Source organism: Myotis davidii, unplaced genomic scaffold, assembly GCF_000327345.1.
Source record: "Myotis davidii unplaced genomic scaffold, ASM32734v1 scaffold196, whole genome shotgun sequence".
Lineage (NCBI taxonomy): Eukaryota > Metazoa > Chordata > Mammalia > Chiroptera > Vespertilionidae > Myotis > Myotis davidii.
In genome coordinates, this window is record NW_006288258.1 from 4,958,744 (window position 1) to 4,969,778 (window position 11,035).

An 11,035-nucleotide genomic window follows, 5' to 3' on the forward strand; every position below is an offset into this window, starting at 1 on the left:
GATTCTGTGATGGCAGAATAAACCAGAAGTCCATGTTAATGGGGTTAATCGAGGAAGGTTTATTCGAGGAGGGGATTGTCAAGGGTGGGGGGAAAAAAGGAGACATATGTAATACTCTTTGTGTAATACCCTTTGTAATAAAAAATAAAATTAAAAAAAATAAAAATAAAAATGTCTTTAAATAAATAAATATACTTAATAGAGCTGAAAAATATTGAAACAACTACATAATTCTTCTAAAAGAACAAAATCTATTTAATAAATCCATTAAGAGAAGCATAGGGTAAGTTTTTGTTTTGTTTTTTAGCCATCATCTTTGAGCAGTGACAGTTTATAAAATAGACAACTTTTTAATTGAAAAAAATAATTTTTCAAAACATTAGCAAGCCCGGCAAGAGTGGCTTAGTTGTTTGGAGTGCCCCATGTACCAAAAGGTTGCCAGTTCAGTTCCCAGTTAGTGCACCTACCTGGGTTTGGGGTTAGAAGGAAGACAACTGATTAATGTTTCTCTCTCTCCCCTTCGTCCTTCCCCTCCCCCTCTCCAGTTGACTGCAGTAGTGTGTTGTGTGTATATAGGAATCCTTCAAATCTATCCCTGACAATCCTTAGAGTCACTTGACACTTCTACCCCGATTTCTTAAGTTTAAACATTACGTAGTTTTACTGGGAGATGCACTTGTCTTATAGATAGTTCATCTTTGACTGCTCTGAGAAGTTGCTATCAATGACAAATGTATATTATATGTTATGTTAAAAGACTAATGAGCAGGAAAGGTGTTGGGAGATTCCTTTACTTAAGTGCCCTCGGATCTTTCTGAATTTTTTTTTTAAGAATTAATCTACCTTTTTAAGCCTTTGATTTCTGAGACTGAGAATTTGCCTCATTGTTGCATTTTGCCTTGCTTCCTTTATCTTTGTCTCCTGACAAGTTGAGGGCTAAGTCTGTGGTATAACAGTGGATCACAAGCAGATCACCAGATTTCAAAATTTACATTATACAATGTATTTTGATAGGGCCTTTAAGGAATAGAAAAAATAAAAAGAATGCCTTTGCAGAAGTTTGAACTTGGTTTTTTTTATATCAGCTACTTAAATCATCCAGGATTAAAAATGAGACATTTTTGTGACATTCTTATAAGTAAGAACTAAAGCCATTCAACACCCATTTTAAGAAAGAAGCTGTGGCCCGGCTGGTATGGTTCAGTGGTTGAGCATCAACCCATGAACCAGGATATCACTAGTTTGACCCCCCAGTCAGGGCACATGCTGGATCCCCAGTTAGAGGGCATGCAGGAGGCAGCCGATCTATGTTTCTCTGTCATTAATGTTTCTCTCTCTCCCTCTCTCTCTAAAATCAATAAACATTTTTTTTCTAAAAAGAAAGAAGCTATGGGAGTATAAAATATTAGCAAAACAGTTTATACCTCCTGATCTGCTCAGATCCACTGTTATACCACAGACTTGCAGAGTAGCTCTATTAGCTTCCCCAGTAAATTAGTATAATTCTGTACTGCAGGCATTGGCCGATACTCCAGGAGTTAAGTGATATAATCTGGACATTCCACAATTCAGAGTGACTTTATAAGCAGTGATGGAAAACACAATGTTATAACTTTTTGTGATCTTTCACCTGTTTGGGGTCTTTAATAAGCAATACAATAATCAGAGTAATTTGGAGCTTCTAATTTGATAGAGTTACTGTAGTTTTTGCTCTCAATTTATGACTGTAATCAGTTCCTCTCTTCCCCCCCCACCCCCCCGCGTTCTTCCATGGTTAGATGCAGATTATCAGTTCAGTTTACCAGTGCACCTCAACACAATGAGCAAATTTCCTCCTAGTTTCTGATGCTTATCTTTCCCACATTAATCTCACTCCTTTAATATTGCAGTCTTCCATTAAACTGAGTCACTTTCCTCTTAAGTTTCGAGGACAAACTTATCGTTACTGAGGCCTTATTTCATGTAAGGACCAGATCATTACTAAAATCGAGTGAGAAATGGAAGACATTTTTATTTTCTTTCTCAGCATTAAAACTATTTAAGGACAGTATAGGTTAGAGAGGTAGAGAAATGGCAACAGAATGACCTGGGAGAATTCAGAACACAATATCCACACATGCCCTCACACTTCACCCTGCCCCTACCTGCATTGTATTTTCAATCATACCCTCTCTCATGTACTTCAGTGGTAATTCCTCCCTCCCACCCCAATTTCTATCAGCCTCTTTCCCAAGTCAGATCAAATAAATACACAGTCTAAGTGAAAACGGCACATACTTTATAAAAGTAGCATCAAACCAAGAGCTTCTACTTGGCCAACTCCTTCCTATATAGCAGTTTTGTAGGTGCCACTGTATCATCCCTTTCCCATTCAGAAACATAGAATATAGATTTTTATTTTTATACTTTATATCATGAAGAAACAATTCTTCTGGTAAAAGGTTTCAATGTGTGGTCCTTTTTTCATTCCTTCTGTAGGTATGACCCTGATATTCTGCTAGGGTATGAGATTCAGATGCATTCCTGGGGTTACCTCTTACAGAGGGCTGCTGCCTTAAGTGTCGATTTATGTCAGATGATCTCTCGGGTGCCAGGTATGTAGCACTGTGAACGTTTTATGGGTCAACCACAGAGCAAATTACAAAGTAAATAAGGACAAGATGTTTAAAAGTACTATTGTTCTAGCCTAGTGTTGAAGATTAAATTTTGTAAGTTCTAGATATATCATAACTCCATTATAAAAAAATTTAAAAATCAAAAGTAAAAGAAAAAATACCCCAATCTCGCTGCTACATAAAATATATATATCATTAGTACTATATTTGTTTTTTTTCTTTTAGTCTTTTTTCATATATATAGGTTTTTATTTTTTTTAATGTATTTTTTATTGATATCAAAGAGGAAGGGAGAGGGAGAGAGAGATAGAAACATCAATGATGAGAGAGGATCATCAATCGGCTGTCTCTTGGGGATTGAGCCCCCAACCCAGGCATGTGCCCTGGACTGGGAATCGAAAGTGGGACCTTTCAGTCCACAGGATAACGTTCTATCCACTGAGCCAAGCCAGCTAGGGCAGGTTTTTGTTTTTTATATACACTATAACTTTCATCACACATATATCCCATTTTTATTATGCTTCCTTCATCCCGCATTTTATCATAAGTTTTTCATATTATGAGATAGTCTTCATAATCATTGTAAAGAACATAACCTTTTTTATTAATCCTCACCTGAGTATATGCTTTTATTGATTTTTTTTTTTTTTGAGAGAGAGAGAGAGAGAAACATTGATTCATTGCCTACTATACACACCTCAACCAGGGATTGAATCTGCAATGTAGGTATGTGCCCTGACCGGGAATTTAACCTGAAACCTTTTTTTTTTAATATATTTTATTGATTTTTTTTTTTTTACAGAGAGGAAGGGAGAGGGATAGAGAGCTAGAAAGATCAATGAGAGAGAAACATCGATCAGCTGCCTCCTGCACACCCCCTACTGGGGATGTGCCCGTAACCAAGGTGTATGCCGTTGACTGGAATTGAACCTGGGATCCTTCGGTCCACAGGCCAATGCTCTATCCACTGAGCCAAACCAGTTAGGGCTAACCTGAAACCTTTTAGTGTACAGGACGATGCTCCAACCAACTGAGCCACCAGGCCAGGGCAGAACATAACATTTTTTTGACTTGATGCACCATAATTTAATTTTAATTATCTGGTTCTGTATTTTAGTCTCTTCCTCCAAAGTCTGATTCTCATTTAAGAGAAGGGCAATAATGAGAGTCATATCAAAATTACAGTTTATAAAGCACTTTTTAAAAAAAGTTTTATATGACTACAAAATTTTAAGAACTTCATTTTAAAGGCTCCTACAAGTTGGATTAGGACAACATAGAATATACTTTAGGAGACTAAAAGACCAAATATAAAATTGGTAAAAACTAATCAAGAGATATTCTGGGAGAGGTTATGATTTCAATAAAATGTGCTAAGTGTTGGTAAATTTAACGGCAAAAGTTGAAGCTAAAAGATTCAAGGACAGTAAATATTTTTTGAGCTTTGCCAAAGCTTGGACTATAAAAGCAGAGATACTTTAGTTTTTTGTTGCATTAATTTTTTTATGTATTGAGTGCTAGGAATAGTGGTATATCTTCAATTTTTTTTCAACATTTTATTTGGAATAGGTTTCAGGAGAAAAAGCTGAGTGCTCAGATGCCCTTAATTAGGTTAATTAGCTATAACAGGTAAGACATGACTACAAATCCGAAGGGTGAATGGAAGCTTGTGTTCTTTTAAAATCGCTGCTGAAATCATATTTGTGGGGCAATATGGTACAATAGAAAGGGCCTGGTGAGGGAGGCAGCATAGTAAAGAGCACAGATTCTAAAGAAAGACTGCATGGCTCCAATATTCTGGCTAAACTGCTGTCAAGCAAGTTACTTAACCTGTCCGTACCTCAATTTGTTCATCTCTAAAATGGGGATGATAATAGAACTTATCTCAGGGCAATTGTGAAATACTTGAAACGTCAGAATATAATAAACATTATAAAAGTGTTTGTTGCCAAAACCGGTTTGGCTCAGTGGATAGAGCGTCAGCCTGCGGACTGAAGGGTCCCAGGTTCGATTCCGGGCAAGGGCATGTACCTGGGTTGCGGGCACATCTCCAGTGGGAGATGTGCAGGAGGCAGCTGATTGATGTTTCTCTCTCATCGATGTTTCTAACTCTCTATTTCTCTCCCTTCCTCTCTGTAAAAAATCAATAAAATATATTAAAAAAAAGTGTTTGTTAAATGAAAAAAATTTTTTTCAAACATTATCTCTTTAAAATAAAGAAGAGTGGGGTGTGGTGGGGTTTGTACATGGTCTTTGGAATCAGGTAACCCTGGTGTATAATACTGGTTCTGTTACTACATGAGCTGGGGCAAGATAAAAATTTCCAAGTACAGTTTACTACAGTGCAAAATAAAAAGTATACTAACATAATAAAGTGGTTGTATTAAAATGAAATAATGTGGCCCTAGCTGGTTTGGCTCAGTGGATAGAGCTTGGGCCTGCAGAATGAAAGTTCCCAAGTTCGATTCTGGTCAAGGGCATATACCTGGGTTGCAGGCTTGGTCCCCAGTAAGGGGCATGCAGGAGGCAGCCAATCAGTGATTCTCTCTCATCATTGATGTTTCTTTCTCTCTCCTTCTTTCCTCTCTGAAATCAATAAAAATATTTTTTATAAATAAATAAAATTATGTGAGGGAAGTTCTTAGAGCATAATAGCTGTTCAGTACATGGTAAATATATTTATTATTATTTCAGAGCCTCTAATCAGCAACATTTGTATATATCCAGTGTTATATAGAAAAACACATTTTAATTTCCAGTCTAGTAAAATCTTCACTTAAGAAACTAGACTCAGAATTCTATTTGCTGTAAGAGGAATGAAGACTTCCTACAGTTAAGGGAATTTCATCCTGAATTTGAACATCATTAATTGATGTCAACAAATTTTCAGAGAATTGGTTAGGTTAAAAACTACCATTTTTTCCAAGAAATGACTGTTTTAATAGTAGACATTTTTCATTTTAGCACCAAACAAATGCTTAGGTATTCATAAAAATAGCACCAGAAATTACCAAATTTAAAGAGAAAGGCGTTTATTATTTTTCAAAGGTATGTATATATATTGTTATATATTATTATATACACACTATTATTAAAACATATAGTTTTTAAATACATTTATTTCACAAAATTCTTTCATAACTTAAAAAGGAAAGAAAAATAATTTTGTTAGTCAAAATAATGATCTCTGAGTCTAAACAAAATAGACTCTGAATTACATTTCATCTTTATTCTTCATCTTTAATTTTTATTCTCACTTTCTTTGACATAATTTGCTTATAAATTTGGTTTCTGTGAGTCCTGATGCAGCCAATTTTCATTTCTATAGATGACAAAATTGAGAACAGATTTGCTGCTGAAAGAGATGACTATGGGTCAGATACAATGAGTGAGATAAATATTGTTGGCCGAATTACACTGAATCTTTGGAGAATCATGAGAAATGAGGTAAGGTGCTTTAGCTAAAATTTTGTTTGTGAATAAGAGATTAGCTCAATATAACGATTTTAATCATAGCATATTAGTATAGCTTATTGTGTAACCTATGTGTCTGTGTAAATTATTTGTATTATAGTTAAGTAGAATTACAAAAATAACCACTTTTATAATACAAACCTACAGAAGTATTTAACTTTAATGTTATTGATGAATTTTAATATTTTTATTTGTATTTAAGATAGCAGTAAACTAGAAAATCTACAGCTATCATAAAATATGATGTATGTGTTGAATGTTGTATAATTTTATCATTTCTTGCACTTAAAATCATTTGTACTTAAGGCCAGATGAATTAATTTGGCCTCTTTCATTTATTACAGTAAGAAAAATTTAGTCTAGATATAGGAAGGAACTTTTTGAACTGAGGATATGTACAAAATAAAATATTTAATAAGTTATTTGAGGACAGATCATGTTCACAGTAAGAGTGTGTGTGTGTGTGTGTGTGTGGTATATATATTTTATGGTTTTAATAGGGCATCTATCATTGGCCGTACAGGCACCTTGTAAGAGCCAAATGAGATATAAATGGTATATGCATTTGGAAGAAAGAAAGATAACTGTCAAGTCTTGATGGGGAGTGAGGAGAGAGTGGAAAGGGATAATCTATAGTGGTTAACTTTCATGAGTATTGACTGGGAAAGTGCACAAGGGAGCCTTCCAGTGTCCTAGAAATTTTCTGTATCTTCATGTGAATGGGGTGACATGGATGTATACATACATAAAAATTCATGAGTTGTTCACTTTAAATTTGTGTACATTTCTTTATGTACACGTTTTTGACATTGAAGACTCCAGGGAAATGAGGAACAACTAAGGGAATGAGGTGATGGAGAATACAGGCCACATGTGCTTACTTGTGGCCTCCTTTCATTATTTTCTGTATCCCCCTGCACTAGATCTGACTGCCTCCCCCAGTTCTGAGTAAGTTTGCTTCTGAAGTGATTAAACATTGTGTTTTACACATTGACTGTATGAGTGAATGGAAAAGTGTAGCTACCTGCCTCTCAGCCCACTCCTTTATCAGTAAAATAAATGGATAAGCACTGAACACTTCCTTCATTTATATCAATTCTGACTTTGATCTACAAAGTACATTTACCCAATGTTTAACTTACTCAGATTTCTGCCTAAGATAAGTGACAAACTCCTAGTTCATATTTTTAGATTCATATTTTAACTTCTGTAGTAAACCACTCTCTGAAGATTGGAACATTCTGAACATGGATTGTCTTAATTTTATTGAGTTCTTGTTTCCTTTAATTTTATTATACTGAGATTATAGCTGTGCATTGTTATGCTTCTGTGACACCAAGAAGACTCTGAGTGTAATATCCTAATATGTAAAAACCCAGGGTCCATAACCACCAACCAATGGCTCAACCGAACACCGGAACTTAGTCCTGCAGTCAGTGCCGGGTTGCCGTGGTGACCTGGAGAGAGGCCTGGAGAGAGGCAGGGTCTGATCCGAAGTCTTCGTGGCAGCTGTTGATCAGCTGTTGCCCCTCTCTTTCTCTCTGGGCTTTGCCAGCAGCTGCGTCTCTGTTTCTCTCCGGGCCTCTGAGGGGGCTGCTGATCAGTTCCGCCTCTCTAATCAGGCCAAGAGATAGGCCCAGAGACACTGATTGGCATAGAAACTGACCAATCAGAACCAAATCTGGGTGAACTGAGGAGCCAGTGGCTGCCTAGGAGGTGGAGCTTTTGACACTGGCATAGAAACCGACCAATCAGAACCAAATTGGCCGGCAGGGGAGAGCAATAGGGGGCGAGATCAGGCCAGCAGGGGAGGGCAGTTGGGGGCGAGATCAGGCCGGCAGGGGAGAGCCATTGGGGGCAAGATCAGGCCAGCGGGGGAGGGCAGTTGGGGGTGAGATCAGGCCAGCAGGGAGGGCAGTTAGGGGTGATCAGGCCGGCAGGGGAGGGCAGTTAGGAGCGATCAGGCAGGCAAGGAGGGCAGTTAGGGGCGATCAGGCAGGCAGAGGCAGGGGTGATCAGGCAGGCAGGCAGGTGAGTGGTTAGGAGCCAGTGGTTCCAAATTGCAAGAGGGATGTCCAATTAGGGAGGGTGCAGACTGGGCTGAGGGAATCCCTGCCCCTCTACGCATGAATTTTGTGCACTGGGCCACTAGTTAGGGTTATAATACATTTAGTCTTAATCAAATTTATGAAATTCTTCTCTTTGAAACAATATCAACCCAGACCATGGATTTGTCACCTGCCTCACATATTGGGGATGAATTTCTAAGATTCTATTTAAGTTCAGTTTGAGGTCATAAAAATTCCCTAATTAATCTCATAGGTCAATTTATAGCAAACTTCCAGTTTTTCCCTAATGAGAAAACTGCAGGACAACAAAGTAATCTTTTCCATCTGCGTTTTCGTTGTTGTTGTTTTGTTTTTTAATGAAGATGTATATTCCAGCAGATTAGGTTTAGTCTATACTCTGTATTAATTGGGTAATCAAGCAACTACCTGAGATCAGATGTTTGGCTCCATTTTCTATAAAACTAAATTGAAACTTTAAAAAAACAAATGAAATTATTAGCAGGTAAAAGAGTCATTCTGATGTGGAGATTTGATAATAACATGAGTTATTTATTTTTGAGAGAAGTACTTCAGGCCAGTACTGATTTACAAGGCAGAAGGGGAGAAGGTGGTAATAGTGATTTACTTCTAAGACCTGCTTTATTCTGGTGACTGTAGAATAGTCTCTTTCCAGAGTTTAAAAGTATATATATATGTGTGTGTGTGTGTGTGTGTGTGTGTGTGTGTGTGTGTGTACATTCTGAAGTATGCTACATTCCAGTACTTTTGTTCTGAAGATTGATAGAAGTTGAAAATAAAGTAAAACCAGTTTGGGTCAGTACACTAAGATGAGCTTACCCTTCAATCCCTGTTTCGTACTTGCTGGATTGTGGACATGGAAAAGAAAATACTTTAAAATTGTAATATAATATATAAATGTGTGAAGTGCTGCTTGAACTATTATTCCTCAGAAAACCAAGCTGACTTAATAATGGAGAATTCTGATTTCTTAATTTCCATTTTGCATTGCAATACCTGCCATTGTCTAAATTGCTTGTGTCTTATGGGTATTTCTGAGAGACCATCTATATGTTTTATGAATTTGGATTTTTTTTTTCACTATTTTCCTATTAACACAGTTTTTACCTACATATTTTGAAAATAGGGATACATTTCTGCTATATTCTTTTAATCTTTTGCTTTTGGAAAGAAACTGACTCCACAATGTCTTGTGTTGGGTCTTAGTATTGATGTAATTCTTGGGAGCAGGATGAATGCCTGCCTTTAACTAAATAACTCATGCTCGAATCTGTGGGATTCGAGGACCAAACAGTAAGTATGTGATCAAGGACCAAACAGTAAGTATGGAAGGAACAAAAAATTAACTTGCTTAGCAATGCTTCTGCCTGGCATTATTTGTATTGGCATAGAATATAAAAAGAAGTGATAAGAACTGGGATCTATTCAGTATTACATGACAAAGTTGAATCTCATTAAGTCAGATTTTTGCCAATTAAATATTAATTTATTATGGACATTTCTGTCCACTAAGAGATATATATATTATATATATTATATGCACACAGTTTTAAATTAATTGTGATTGCCACTATGAAAGGTTAGAAGTAATATTGAGAATCTTTTAAAACCAAATTTGTATATAAATACAAGCATTATTATAATGGAGTCTTGTTTTTTTGTTGGTTTTTAGGTGGCTCTGACTAACTACACCTTTGAAAACGTGAGCTTTCACGTTCTTCATCAGCGTTTTCCCCTCTTTACCTTTCGAGTCTTATCAGATTGGTTTGATAACAAGACAGATCTATACAGGTAATGTTTTATAATTCTGAAAAGGATGTATCTTTTTTTAAATCAATATTATTGGAGTATAATTTATATACAGTAAAATACATACATTTATAGTGTATTGTGTGATGACTTTGAAAAATGTATGTATCCTGTAACCACTACCACTATCAAGATTTTTTAAAAAACAACATTTCTAACACTCAGAAAATTTTCTTAAAAGACAGCTTTGCAGTAAACCTACCTATTCTTTAACTGCCCAGGTAAGTACTAATTGAATTTCTATGGATATAGATTAATTTTGCCAATTCTAGAACTTCTGTATAGAGTTATTTACAACCTACCCCTTTGTTTCTGGTTTCTTTCAAGAAATTCAGTATGTTCTTTGAGATTCAACCATGCTGTTACATACAGCAGTAATTTCCATTTTTATTAGTAAATAATACTCAATTACCACAATTTACTTGAGTATCCAGTGTATCTAGTTACCTGTTGGTGGACAATTAGGTTTTTTCTAGTTTGAGGCCATTGTGAAGTAAAACTGTAGGAAAATTTTTGTGTAAGCAAACATTTTCATTTCTCTGCTGGATCACATGGTTATTTGTTTCACTTTTTTTTTATTGCAGCTATATCGCTCTTCATTTCTTCTTGGGTCTTACATAAGTTATTGATTTTTTCATCTGTTTCTTCTTGCTTCTTGCATAAGTTGTTGATTTTTTCCTCCATCCGGTTTATGCACTCTAGGACCCTTATTCTGAATTCTTTTTCTGTCATGTTGCATGCCTCTGTATTACTTAGCTGCTTTTCTGGAGAGTCCTCCTTCTCTTTCCTTTGGGGGTTTCTTTGTCTACCCATGTTTGATCTCACTGACATATCTAGCCGTTGAGTCGTTCAGTGGCTGCTCCCTGGGTGGCAGTGAGTCCTTGGTCTGTGGTTGTTCTTTGGGCGGTTGCGGTAGCAGCTGCTCCTCAGTTGGCAGCAGCTCCTCTGGTGGGTGCTGTTCACCACTGTGGTGGCTCTTCTGGCTCCTGGGGGGCGGGTTCACGTGCCGCTGCTGTTTCTTAGCAGAGTGTATGATGCTCCGGGAGTTGT

General features: G+C 36.6%; 1 protein-coding gene across 11 annotated transcripts in view; it reads left to right on the forward strand.

The window, feature by feature from the left end:
* Positions 1-11,035, forward strand: part of REV3L (REV3 like, DNA directed polymerase zeta catalytic subunit) — a 167,006-nt gene that overhangs the window by 124,101 nt on the left and 31,870 nt on the right. For all 11 annotated transcript variants that reach the window (XM_015561634.1, XM_015561636.1, XM_015561633.1 and 8 more), the window contains 3 exons: positions 2,479-2,594; positions 5,944-6,062; positions 9,849-9,967. In XM_015561634.1, the coding sequence (XP_015417120.1) occupies positions 2,479-2,594; positions 5,944-6,062; positions 9,849-9,967 (354 nt within the window). The remainder of the gene's footprint in view (positions 1-2,478; positions 2,595-5,943; positions 6,063-9,848; positions 9,968-11,035) is intronic.